Genomic DNA, 14,341 nt, shown 5'->3' with positions numbered 1-14,341 from the left:
TATAAAAATACATACATACATACATACATATATATATATATATATATATATATATATATATATATATATATATATATATATATATTTATATATATTTATATATATGTATGTACAGTATATATATATATATATATATATATATAACCAACCAAACTTTTATTTCAGACCCAGAGGGATCCATAATACAATACAAGACACATACATATACATACATACATATATATATATATGATATTTTTCTGAATTTGTCTTGTTTTAATTGTAGTTTTAATGTCTACTAAAGTAGTTTTTTATTAGATATAGGTTTACATAAAGTGCAGCATGAATAGTAAGTCAAATGCCTAATTTGATCAGATAAAATTTCATGTAAAGAACAAAAAAGAGAATATGATGTGTGAAGTGAATTGTTTTAGTCTTTATTTAACAAAAAGTATTTTGTCATGACTATTTCATACCTGAAGTAATTATATGTTAAGTTCTCACTTAAACTTGTATTTATGAATAGTTTCAATTTTAACTTTACATTTTCCATTTAGACTAAAAGAGCCTTCAACAGTTTATCAGTTATTAAACGATACAGATTATAAAGACATTAATGGGCTTAAGCTGAATGTTATGTTGTTACTCTTTTGCATAATTATGTAGATTTGCTTAGTAACATTGTTTAGTTGATTTTGAATGCTATTGCTATTTTTATTGATGTGCAACCTGTACATATCCATTTAAAAAAATGTGTCTTCATGACCCTTTAAGGTAATGGTGTTTCTTCTGTAAAGGTACGTGTCATTTATCCGATCCTCACAGTGACCTTTGAACCGTTCGTGGGTTCTTTATCTCTTGCCTGGCTCTGATGACACTGGATACAGATAAGAAATCCAGTCGTGATTTTGTTCCCATGGAAACATTAGGCAGCATTAGCCAGCCAATGAATGAATGGCACAGTGCTATTGTGTGTTACGGTGGCAGGTCAAACAGAAGGAAGTCTTGCCACCCTTGGTACTGTAATAAAGAAGGCCACACCTATTTCTGCTCTTGCTGTATTAAAGAAAGCAAAAGCATTGCCCTTGTACCTGGTTCCTACTGTACTTCAGAAGACAAGACCAACTTCAGCGGATTAAAAAAGTATCTGGTAAGCTTTAGAATTTCATTTCAAATATGCATGTTCGAGCAGACTGTTCATAAAGAAATAATGTATCATTCAGTTTTCTAGTGTCTATACTTTGACATGGATAAATGACACGCTTGTTCAAACATTCCACGTTTGCACTGCATTGCTTAAGAAATGTTATCCAAAGTCTGCAATTCACTCAATGGCATTTCTGGCTTGCATCATTTAAACACTGATTTAATCTCACAATAATGACCAGCTTGCTGTACAAAAAAGTAAGGGATTATTATACAGGCTTTTGTTAGTTATGCCGACAGTAATTCTCTTGTTTATTTCACATGATTGGAAGGAAGTATCCGAGTGGAACGGTTTAAACTGGGGATTTTCATCCCAACTAAGACCAGTGAATGCTATGAATCTGTCTCGAGGGTTAGGCCTAATTCAGGCTTATGGTGACTGTAGGTTAACCCATGTATTCCCAAATGTTTTCCAGCTAAATGAGCACATGTATTTTCAATGCTTGGAGTCCAATGAAACAAACTACATGCCTTTTATAATGATTTAATTATATTTTTTTATTTTTTTTATAAAAATGAAAAAAAGAGAATGACAAAATAGGGTTTAAGAGTGCCCAGGCTGGTCATAAATTCGACCACTGACGTGTGATGGTAGAGAAATCTTAATACTATATTAATAATAGACCCTTTAAATATATGGTCGTGTATGATATACATGTTTCCTTTCATGGAGCTCTGAGACAGACGTCATATCATACAGTATCTGGTCATGTGACTTACAGAAGACTTGTTAAAATGTTCACATGCAATCAAAACAATCTGCAAAAAATATAAAATAATTTAGAATCCAAAGTAATTTGATTCACAAATTGTTACTGGTAGAGTTAAATGGGTTAAATTTATAAGATTTGTGGGAAACGTGGGAAAACTTCTAGAATGTGATAACCGAAAACATATTTAAGCAATAGCTTGCTTGTGGATTTATTTGCAATATAGTCACGGCTAAAATGTGTTATATTTACAATGCAGCACAGCCCTGAGTGTCTTGCTTTTGTTAAATATAACAATATTATATATTAATATAATATTAAGGAGATTTTTTTTTTTTTTTTTATAATAATTTAAGCAAATTCATTAGGCTAAGGGCCATCCTGCTAGAAAATATAGCCCCTGCCATAACAGAACCGGAACCATCCGTTTTAACTTTTTTTAAAAAACAGTCAAAGTTGAACTTGTCAGGCTCCTGGGTGCAGTTTTCCTCAAGTTAAGCTGCTCATAGTATTACAACCATATAAATGATTTCAACCTATATCTAAACAGCCACATAATTTATGCAACTGGGCCACTCACCATCCTCAATCCCTAGCGCGCATGCGCATGCTGCAGCCGGGCGTGTGTTCATACACGTTACAGGTGAAGCTGCACCAATGAGCTTCAAAGTCACGTACATGGTTCAAGTGTACTGTGACTGTCAATTTCTTCGTGGTTAAAAACACATTTACGGTCCCCCTTTGATACCTTAATAACTCATTAAGACATGAATACAATTTAACGACTCGACCCTTATGAAATAGGTGTAGAGATATTCAAGGTTGTTGCCTGGTTTACTGTAAGGGGTGGGAAAAGTTGCACTGGTTCTGAATCATTCTGAATCATCTTGTGCTGCTGCTGCTGCCTTGAAGGGGAGGGTTGACTCGGACTCCTGCTGTGTTGGGAGAAGGGCAGATTTCCACAGCATTCCCCTGCATCCTCCAGTAATCCCAGTGTCTATCCTTCTGTCTGTCCATTCTTCAATACCGCATTCATCTGGAGAGATTTCATCTGCTTTTTGTAGGGTTAAAATGGCAAGCAGCTTCGTACGGGTTTTGTCCAGTAAGAGGAAAATGGGCATCTTGTCGCTGGTCGGCGCGGGATCTCTAACCGTGGGATTCTTCCTGAATAGGGAGCATGTCAATGCAGGATCGAACGTCAGGAGAATCTATCCTGCTAGGTAATACAGCCATACCCGTCTCTCATAACGACAATATCGAATAGAAAACAATGAAATATTGTGATGCGATTGCACACAAACCATGTATTGTATTGCACAAATGTATTGTGGGTGTCAACATTTTTTCATTAATAGCCAGGAATTATCCAGTTCCACGGTCGTGTGGCGATACATAATCATGTTATATTATATTATTAGACCTTTTTAATGTTGTATTTTATATTTTATATCTAAATACTGAATTTAATGTGTTTTAAACACAGGTATTAAATCAGGAATGAACCGTTATTCATTTTCACACCTTTCATGTGTAAGATGCTATTCAGTGCGAATAAAGGTTTTGTTTATTTAGTTGTTTGTACGTATAGCCTATATTAATGTCTCGTAATTTCCATCGTATCAATAAAAATGCACATGTTGAGGTTGAACATTGGCTGTGCCTGAAAACCTATTGAGATTGGCAGCGTTAGATTTTGACGCGTTCTGTGACGTTCTAGAACGCGAAATAGTCAGGGTCAGAACAAACACCAGTTAGTAACTTAGATCGATAACGCGCACAAATCAACCATGTTTTTTCTACAAATGTGACCCTGGGTCACAAAACCAGCCACAAGTAGCACGGGTTGTGGCAATAGCCAACCCATTGTATGGGCCAAAAATCATTAGGATATGAAGTAAAGATCATTTTCCATGAAGATATTTTGTATATTTCCTACCGTAAAGATATAAAACATTTATTTTTGTGAGTGAATGCAGCACAATCGGGAACATAAATGGAAAACTTTAAAGGCGATTTTGTCAATGTTTCGATTTTTTTTTGCACCCTCAGATTCCAGATTTTCAATAATTGTTTCTCATTTCTCATATCCTAACAAACCATAGCATCAATGGAAAGCTTATTTATTCAGCTTTCAGATGATGTATAAATCTCAATTTTAAAAAGATTGACCCATGTGACTGGTTTTGTGGTCCAGGGTCACAAATACCCCCCCCCCCCCCCCAAAATGGTTATTGTAGTTAGACCATGGTAACCACAAATTAACATAGTGGTTAGTGTGGTTTTACAAACGGTAATCAATCCGTTAACATATAATGACACTATAATAAAACCATAGTTAATTTTCAGATCACTTGGTTTTGAGACACAGCCTATTGTCCTTGTTTTTTAAATGAAGGCTAAAGCTTTTCTGTTCCCCTACAGTGCTGAATATCCAGATTTGCGGAAGCACAATAACTGTATGGCCAGTCACCTGACTCCTGCAATATATGCAAAGCTGTGCGATAAAGCCACTCCGAATGGTTACACTTTGGACGAAGCTATCCAAACTGGTGTGGACAACCCAGGCCACCCCTTTATTAAGACAGTAGGAATGGTGGCAGGGGATGAGGAGTCATATGGGGTGAGAGGAAATTATATATCACACATTTGGCATATTAAGAGATCAGCATTTTTGGGGGAATAAAGTACATCAAACTTGTTTTGTGCAGGTTTTTGCTGACCTCTTTAACCCAGTCATCAAAGAAAGACACAATGGGTATGACCCCTGCAACATGAAACACCCCACTGATCTGGATTACAGTAAGGTATGTGGGAATGTTTTAGTTACACACATACAATATTAACAGTAGTAGGGTGATTCTTGAACCATGGTCACTTTTATGTCCCAAAAGGTATTTTTGTTACAAGTTCATATTAGAGCACATACAAATATTGACAATGTTTTATCATGCCTTTACAATTTATTTTTGATACTTTTTTTTAAATGCCTTTTTAAATATAGTTTATATAGAAAACTTTTATTTATTATGAAATGTATATAAAATACATATTTTAAAATTGTAATTAAGATACATGTATTTACTTTAGTAAAAACCGTTAAGGTCCCACTTTATATTAAGTGGCTTTAACTACTATGTACCAACATTGAAATTAAAGGGGTGGTATAATGCCCTTTTCACAAGATGTAAAATAAGTCTTTGATGTCCCCAGAGTGTGTCTGTGAAGTTTAAGCTCAAAATACCCGACAGATATTTTTATATAGCATGTTAAAATTGTCACTTTTTGAGGGTGAGCAAAAACGCACCGTTTTTGTATCTGTCCCTTTAAATGCAAATGAGCTGCTGCTCCCAGCACAGAGGGCGGAGCTTCAAGAGCTTGCACTCACTCAGACATGCACTGAAAATTTCAAAAATTAGCCTTTTATGTTCAAACCGACAATGATGGAGAGACAACATGTAGAATGCAATGGTTAGTTGATGAATTTATGTAGCTTATGTGTAGTTATCTTCTAGTCATTGATTAGCATATTCTGTCTTGATAATCTATAAATTGTGTTCAGGGGGCGGGGTTTATGATGTCACTAACCCTGGAGGAATGTCGTGTAGTCCCTACCAGCCGTTTGTTGTAGTCCTTAAAAAGCAATTTCTTTAAAAGCAAATATCTTTGTAATGTAAATATAAATGTAAATGTAATCTCCCTTTGCTTTGAACTTTGAGCATTGTAACTTTGCAGATGTTGTTTATGCTCAAACAGCAACATTACACACTAACTAAAGTTAGAAAAGTGAAATCATAATCAACCACCCTTTTAATTATTTCATACAATGGATTATTGTGTACATACATCTTTTTACATTGTACTTATATTTAAAAAATACCAGCATGTAATTACAGCTGTAATTAATTTATGTAATTACATTTGTAATTACAATGTTGACCCTTCCCTTACACCTTAACCCACCCTTAAACCTACCCACACCTGTCCCTAACCTTACCCGTATCACACCTCAATAGCACCAAAAGTGTTTTACAATACAACATTAACACAATAAGTACATTGTACTTATTTTTCAATGTAAGTACATAGTACTTAAAGCTACTGTGGGACCACAGTTAATTATATGTAATTACAAGCAACACTAAACTAAACACTAAGTACTTGTTGTTAATTAATATTACTGTAATTGCACGTGTAATTTGTGTAATTACACTGTATCAAGGGCACTAAAAAATAGTGCTGCCAAAAGTATGGCCAATATGTTGCTATGAAATTAGCCTTGGCTAGACAAAGAAGTCGCAAATTCTATTCTAAAATGTGTAAAGACAGCATGAAATGAAAATCCAATGCATGTTATAGATCTTATTGTGACTTTAAAATGTCATTCATACCACCATTTCCACAAAATTACAGTGTGAGGTCATTTAAATTAAAAAAACATAGTTGAAAAAGCAGTTATATAATATCACGACTGTTTGCCATTCATTTGCATGTTTTTTAATGGTAAAGCAGGTCACAAACACAAGCCTCAAAGTTTCAAGTTACTTCCTACTTTCGTCCCATCAGATACGGGGAGGCCTCTTTGATGAAAAGTACGTGCTGTCGTCTCGAGTCAGGACAGGTAGGAGCATCCGAGGCCTGAGTCTGCCGCCGGCCTGCACCCGTGCCGAGCGCAGAGAGGTGGAGAGGGTTGTGATCGATGCCTTGGCCGGCCTAAAAGGAGATTTGGCAGGAAAATACTACAGCCTCACTATAATGACCGACCAAGAGCAGCAGCAGCTTATTGATGTGAGTATATCACAAATCTCACGATATGCCATTCGATGCTGTTGGCTCAACACAAAAGATACTCACTCTGACTTTTTGTTTTGCTGTATAGGATCACTTCCTGTTTGATAAGCCTGTGTCGCCCCTGCTGACATGTGCGGGCATGGCTCGCGACTGGCCCGACGCGAGAGGCATTTGGTGAGTGTAACTTTGCGAGAAGATCTAAATGGGTGCTGGAGTGCAACAATGCCTTCTGACAGGACTGCATTACGCCCAGAAATAGCCTGAAGCAACCTCTACGGCCTTATGTTGTGGTCTGATATCGATCACGGGGTGTAGCCATGGCTCACTTACATCTCCTGCATTATTCATCCTCTTTTTTTTTTTCTTCTCTTCTTCCTCCTGCCTGCATGGGAAAGTATGCCAACCTTGCCAGGTTTAATTTGGAAATTACTTCAGAATCAGATTTAATACCCTGATGGTTTTTGAGCTTACATAGCACTTCTGACAGCATTAAAATGAAATAAGGTCATGCGTAATTAGGTTTGGAAACCAAGAACAGGTGCTTATTTTTAACTCGGCATGAAATGGAAAGTTGCGATAGACTTTTCTTCCCTATTATGATGTACATATCCGAGTGAAACAACTTCTTGAACAAGAAAAAATGTAGGGTGGGACTTGATTTTGTCAATTTGGATTTGATCGGATGGTTGTGGTTTGCTATTGGTCGATCTCATGTGAGTGACAGGTTGATCCCGCCCTCGCTCCATAAACACATCATCAGAGAAGAGAAGAGATGTTGCTGCAAAAGGGAGGGAGAAGTTATTTTGATTAAAGATTATGTGGGAACATGAATTTTAAACAAAATAATGAGGTGCATTGTTTAATATATAGTCTTGCCATCTCTAAAAAAGGATGAAAAGTCATTAAAAGTCTGTATAAGTTTTACATTTATAAATTTTACGCAGTGCAATTTCTATATTTATGAAATGCAATTTAATAATCATTAATGTAATGAAGAACCAGAATCATTAAACCTGTTTAATTGTTCTTTTAGGTATTATAAGGACTCTTTTCATTGAATATTCAAATCTGTCATATTCAAATCAAGTGTCGCTCACTATTTTGTAAATGCACAAGATGGAGAACTCTTCAGTTTCATTCAGGCCAAAAATGTTCAAAAAACCTTTGTTATCACATGCATGTATGTACACGCCTCTGTATTCCTGCAATTGATATAGAATAAACATGCCTTTCAATTCCAGGCACAACAACGAGAAAACCTTCCTGGTGTGGGTCAACGAGGAAGACCACACTCGTGTGATCTCCATGGAGAAGGGGGGCAACATGAAGAGGGTCTTTGAGCGTTTCTGCAAGGGTCTCCTAGAGGTGAGGTCATGCATGTGTACGTATGTGTCTCTCAGTCACTGTTAAATCCGCACAAGCCTCCATTATTTATCCGGCAGAGATGCTGCAGCTGTGTTTACTGCAGCTCAGAGCAATGCCCTTTTGTGGACAAACAATCGTCCTGCAAGGCATGCATCTGTGTGTAGGCCCATCTTAGTCTGTTGCTTTTTCTAAAAGGAAATCGTAAATATACGTTGTATGTTTTATATTTGACCATCTTCTCTATTGTTTTAGTTCAACAGATCACTCTTGTATTATTCTCACAAGACATTTTCAATCTTTGTCGCTCAGGTTGAGAGACTAATTAAGGAGAGGGGTTGGGAATTCATGTGGAACGAGAATCTGGGATACATTCTCACCTGTCCGTCAAACCTGGGCACAGGGTTACGAGCTGGCGTCCATGTTAATCTTCCTCGCCTCAGCAAGGTCCTCGCTCTAGAAATACATTTCTTTCCTTTTTAGCCCATGCCATGTTAATAATTTTGCACCTTGTTGGGCATATGCATGGTAATATTAATGCATTTAGTGAATTTATGTATGTATGTTATATATGTATGTATTTTAAAACAGTATTTTTAGGTGTTAGGGTGACCCATATTTATGTTATATCATGTCTGTTGTGTATTAAAATGAATAGTTGATAGATTGTGTAACAATCCATTAAAATCAGTGTAATATTTTGTGCTATGCATGTTCATTATGTCTTTTCTATTGCAGGACGCTCGTTTCTCTAAAATCCTGGATCACCTGCGGCTCCAGAAAAGAGGAACCGGAGGAGTGGACACCGCGGCTGTTGGAAGCACTTTTGATATTTCCAATCTGGACAGGCTGGGTCAATCAGAGGTCAGTGGTGTCAAAGTGCAGAGCACCAAAAACAATAAATATATTTTAATAAAAATTCTGATATGGATATCATAAATATATACTGTTTTGTGTAAATAAATTCAAAATTACATTACAAACTAAAATCAATGATAATTTATTTATTAATTAAAATGCGATGAAGTTATCACAAAATTATAATGTACAGAATGAAAACTGGATATTCATTATGAGATTTTCTAAAGACGTTATTAAGTCAGTGTTTTAAATATTAAGATAACGGTAAAGGTAATCAAATAGAGGAAATGAGCATGAACATTTAAATATCCAATATCAACAATACAGATAAAAAAAATTATAAAAAAAACTCAAATGTGGAAAGAAAAACAATATGGTATTGTGCAAACAGTCAATTCAAACGAGACTCAAATTATATGTTTTAATGTGACTGTTATATGAAGGCATAGGTAATAATATATATATGGTACCAGTATTTTATTGTGAGTAAATTCGATTTTGAGTGAACTATACCTTGAAAAACTGAGAAAATGTAATTACCTCACCATGACCACTTGTCTTTATCAAAATGTGCTCAGGTCCAACTGGTTCAGACTGTGATAGATGGAGTGAACTATCTCATTGAATGCGAGAAGAAACTGGAAAAAGGACAAGACATCAAAATCCCTGCCCCCATCAGCCAGTTTAAATAGAATGGCAGTGTTTCGTAGCTCCTCCTTTCTCCTGGCTCCTCCCTCTTGTGTGTTCCTTCCTCCTTCAATATTCCGCTGATACTGATTCATAAGCATGCCTCTTTATAACGTCAGACATACCACACTCCAGTATAAAACAGGAGTGAATGTATACTTCATTATGATTGTGTTGATGTGGCGCTATTGATTTGTCACATTGTAACTTGATTGTGCTGCAATAATACTAATATAGCCATTGTCAAGAATTGCCTCAGGTGTCAGAGAATTAAACAGATGTTTTTGTCAAAGATATTGACGATAAAAAATTGCTGAAGGATATCGGAGTGTTTTATTGTGTTTTACTGTACATACTACCACTACCACTGAAGTAATTCAAGTTTAAATGTGCTCAGTGATGTTTTTATATTGTGCTGACAGTTGTCACAAGTCTACACTGACACCTAGTGTTGTGGATGGAGCATTGTAGAACTGCTTTAGTCAAAGTCAGGCATGAACCACCATATATATATATTCCCCATCACTGTTCTCAGTGGACTCAGCATGAGGCTTTGTGCCAAGGTGACAATTAAGAGTGCCATGCTCAGTCACTTTTCCTAATTGGATGGTCTCTGAGGTGAAATTACAAGACTTGCACATTATGTTAGAATGCTCATGTTAAACTCCAGGACTGTCAATTGCTCCAGGTGAGACTGTTACGAATATCCTCAAAACACTACTGTTCAAAAGTTTGGGGTCGATAAGATTTGAAATGCTCTTGAAAGAGGTCTCTTATGCTCACCAAGGATGCATTTATCTTCTTAGAAATACAATAAAAACAGTACTATTGTGAAGTATTATTATAATTTAAAATAACATGGTTTTTTTTTCCGTGTTAACTTAAATGTGACATTTTATGCCCCTTTTCACAAGATGTAATATAAATCTATGGTGTCCCCAGAATGTGTCTGTGAAATTTCAGCTCAAAATACCCCCCCCAGATCATTTATTATAGCTTGTCAAATTTGCCCCTTTTTGGGTGTGAGCAAAAACGCTCAGTTTTTGTGTTTCTCTTTAAACGCAAATGAGCTGCTGCTCCCCGCCCCGTTCAGAAGAGAGCCGATCCTTTACACGAGCTTCGGATACAATAACAAAACATGCAAATAATCTCACACATCCAAAATCTCAGGAATAAGTGCAGCCTTATGGAGAGACTCAGCAAGAGGTTGCGAATTTTAGACTGCACCTGGACTTTTTTGAATGGTGAGTGGATATATTTATGTAGTTGTTGTGGAGTTACATTGGTTCATTTGTTTCTGGGGGATTTCCATTGAAAATAAAATTAATCCACTGCTCTCTTGTCTCATCTGAGGCTGGGACTCTAAATAGTGTTCTGTGCTCGTCTGTGCAGCCAACGACAGAATAGTTTGCATGCTTTGCTCGAACTTTTGCCATTGCGTTAGAACTGGTTACATTGGTGTCGCTTGCGAAAACCAAATGGCGGGCCGTGGGCGGTAATATTATAATAAGATCCCCTTACGTCAGAAGGGGAGCGAAATCTGATTGTCTTATTTTTTGACATACTTGCAGAGAAAGGCTTTCCAAAACAAAGTTACTGGGTTGTACACCACGTTTTCTTGGTTCAGGGACCCGATTATAGCACTTAAACACGGAAAAAGTCAGATTTTCATGATATGTCCCCTTTAAGAAGGTTTTTTTTTTTTAAAGAAAAAAATAACTTTTTTGGAGGAAATCATTTTTCCCTACTTATTTTCCCCCTTGTGATTTTTTTTTCACTTTGTTGGGCAGAGCACAATAGTATAGTAAAACTGCACATTTTAGAGTGGCCTTTTATTGTGGCCAGCCTAAGGCACACCTGTGCAATAATCATGCTGTCTAATCAGCATCTTGATATGCCACACCTGTGAGGTGGATGAATTATCTTGGCAAAGGAGAAGTGCTCACTAACACAGATTTAGACAGATTTGTGAACAATATTTGAGGGAAATAGACCTTTTGTGTACATAGAAAAAGTCTTAGATCTTTGGGTTCAGCTCATGAAAAATGGGGGCAAAATCAAAAGTGTTGTGTTTATAATTTTGTTCAGTGTATAATGTAAGAATACTTACATAGTCACAATAAGGCAGCCCACCATGGATCCAATCGCAAAGTGGTCCATGGTAAAAATGCAAGAGTGTGGTGTATCATGCACTGGGTAAATCTCTGAAAAATAAGATGAGCACATTGTTCACATCATTGGCGCCGTGCTGTGCTATCTTTCTTCTCCTCGCCCCCGAGCATTTGCAGTAAATCACCACAGAGAGCGCCACAACACCAGGGCCCACACCCTCCTCCATCTGCTATAGGTGAACAATAAACAACTGATAACAGCTCTCAGTGATATGTGTCGCTCCCCGCTATCCTAATAGTCACTTTATCAAATGTTTACAGAACAAGCGGGAACCCCGTGTGCCTGTAGCTTTCTGTATATCTGTTCTGTGAAGTGAAAGTCCTCCTGAAATCATACAGTGTACATCGTACAACTAGGCACAGCTAGACAGACCTTCTGGACCAGACCATCATGAGACAGCGTTCATAACGATAATAAATGATATTCGCCTAAATACAGATACAGGTAACTTAAATGATCAGTGCTGGTACTATTTGATCTCAGTGCTGTATTTGACCCTGTTGATCACAACATACTTCTTGACAAGCTGGAAAACTTCCATAAGAGATTAGATGTGCTCCGACAGTAGCCACATATTCAAATCCACATTAAAACACTGAGATCTGTTTAGCTGTGCATTTACTGAATGAGCACTGTGCCACTGTACGTCCGACTGATTTATCTTTATCTTATCTGTGTCCTCTTTTTTTTCTTTTAATTCTTTTTATGACTTTTAATACATTTTAAATCCATTTGAAATATTAAAAAAAAAATTATTCTCATTCTTATTTCCTATGGACTTGTTGTGATTATTTTATTTTAAATCATTTTTATTTAAAGCACTTTGAATTGTGCAATATAAATAAACTTGCCTTCTGTTGGAATTCGCACTCGTCTTCTTTAAACAGTAAGCCCCGCTTTCTTTGATTTGATTGGCCATCAATCATTTTTACATCAACAAGGCACTGAGGCAAAGTTATGAGCCAAAGCACGATCAGGGGGACAATTTGGCCATGTTATTTTTTCTTTTTCTTGTTGCACTGTTAATTAAAGCAAGCCTGACAATATTAAAGGTGCTCTAAAAAGGCTGAAACATTTTTTATCACATACAGCAAACATCTCCTCACTATCCGCTAGCTGCCTGTCCCCTGAACACACTGTAAAAAACGCGGTCTCTGTAGACAGCCCAGGCTCCACAAACGGCAACAAAAACAAACTGGGCCAGCCTGGACCACGAAACATAACAAACAGTGTTCCAGCCAATAACCGACAAGAATGATTTGGGGGTGGGGGTTGGGGGGTTAGTGCGCGTGCACATGAAGGGGGGTGTGGGGAGTGGAGGAGAGAGAAGCATTAAGAGGGAAGTTAGCTAGAGGAGAGATGTCCTAGACAACAACAATGACTAATGTTAAAATTATATTCTCTTGAATTTTGATATGGCGGATAGCCCGACACACGACCAAAGAGACGACGTTCCGATGAACAAATAGCAAAGAAGAGGGAAAAGGAGAAGGAACGCACGGAAGGGAGGAGGAGGGGAGGGAACTTTAATCAAAAAAACGTCCCCTCCCTCTTGCAGCGTCATCTCTTCTCTGATGACGTGTTTACTGGAGCGAGGACGGGATAGGAAACCACAACCATCCAATCAATTCCTCATGGACAAAATCAAGTCCCGTCCCACATTTTTTTCTTGTTTGAGAAGCCGTTTTACTCGGATATACGTCACAATAGGGAAGAAAAGACTATTGCAACTTCAATTTGATGGCGATTTTGGCCAGTCGGAGTTGACAGATATAACATAAATTCACGTAGGCCTATGTATGAAGGGCACAGACTCACATTTGTATGCTTCTGACTATGAATGCATCTAGTCAGAGGATATCAAACACGTTTTATGATTTGAGCATGTTTTGTATGTTGTGTTCAGAAAGGCTTGAGTGTGCAATCCTCAGTCATTTAGTGTAAGTGTGCAGTTTTAAGATGCAACCATTTACAGATTCGGCAAGTATATGGTAGTGTTTTAAAATCTGTTCAGATTTCAAAAGTCATGTTGTGTTGCCAGCTGCACACAAGACAAAGAACTTCATTACATTTGCACAAAAATAAACAACATAATTTGCTGAAATATAATCAGGTAAAATGATACTCATATTGGTAATTGATTGGAAATGTATCTTATGGAATTTGCTTGCTATGAAGTACTAATGAAATGGCATGACCTTTTCTTTCTTTTTCTAATTGAATACAGTTTTTAATAAAAAATATATTTTTATGACCCTCAGCATGATTTGAGATTCCACAGCAAAAAGGTACATTTGTAATTGAACAAACCGTAATCCATTACTGAATACAAATTACATCTTGTAGCATATTGAAATTGTAGGGGAATTACAATTATCCTCAATGAATGGATATTCCACAGGCCTTGAACTAACTTAAGATTCAGAAACACTATACTTTAGTCAAATGGACAATCAGTTGAAGTAATTTCTATGTTCTGATAGGTTAACAGTACAGATAACTTTAGCAACATCTGGACATGGTATTCTGTTCTTTATTCCAAGATTATACTGGTCATACTTGAGACAAATCAATGA

The 14,341-nt window shown here is 36.8% G+C and overlaps 1 protein-coding gene across 2 annotated transcripts; it reads left to right on the top strand.

The window, feature by feature from the left end:
- The first annotated feature begins 835 nt into the window (after positions 1-835).
- Positions 836-9,916, top strand: ckmt1 (creatine kinase, mitochondrial 1). Of its 2 annotated transcripts, none has more exons than XM_082159051.1 (10): positions 836-1,129; positions 2,808-3,115; positions 4,317-4,515; positions 4,604-4,699; positions 6,459-6,680; positions 6,772-6,857; positions 7,925-8,048; positions 8,358-8,492; positions 8,784-8,909; positions 9,485-9,916. In XM_082159051.1, the coding sequence occupies exons 1-10, from the start codon at positions 851-853 to the stop codon at positions 9,596-9,598; spliced, it is 1,689 nt and encodes a 562-aa protein (XP_082015177.1). In that variant the 5' UTR covers positions 836-850; the 3' UTR covers positions 9,599-9,916. The 2 variants fall into 2 exon arrangements, with proteins under 2 accessions (XP_082015177.1, XP_082015178.1); XM_082159052.1 differs by having other exon boundaries at positions 992-1,129; positions 2,960-3,115.
- Positions 9,917-14,341: the final 4,425 nt, after the last annotated feature.

Source organism: Leuciscus leuciscus (assembly GCF_965113295.1).
Source record: "Leuciscus leuciscus genome assembly, chromosome: 25".
Classification (NCBI taxonomy): domain Eukaryota; kingdom Metazoa; phylum Chordata; class Actinopteri; order Cypriniformes; family Leuciscidae; genus Leuciscus; species Leuciscus leuciscus.
This window is presented reverse-complemented; position numbering and strand designations above follow the sequence as displayed.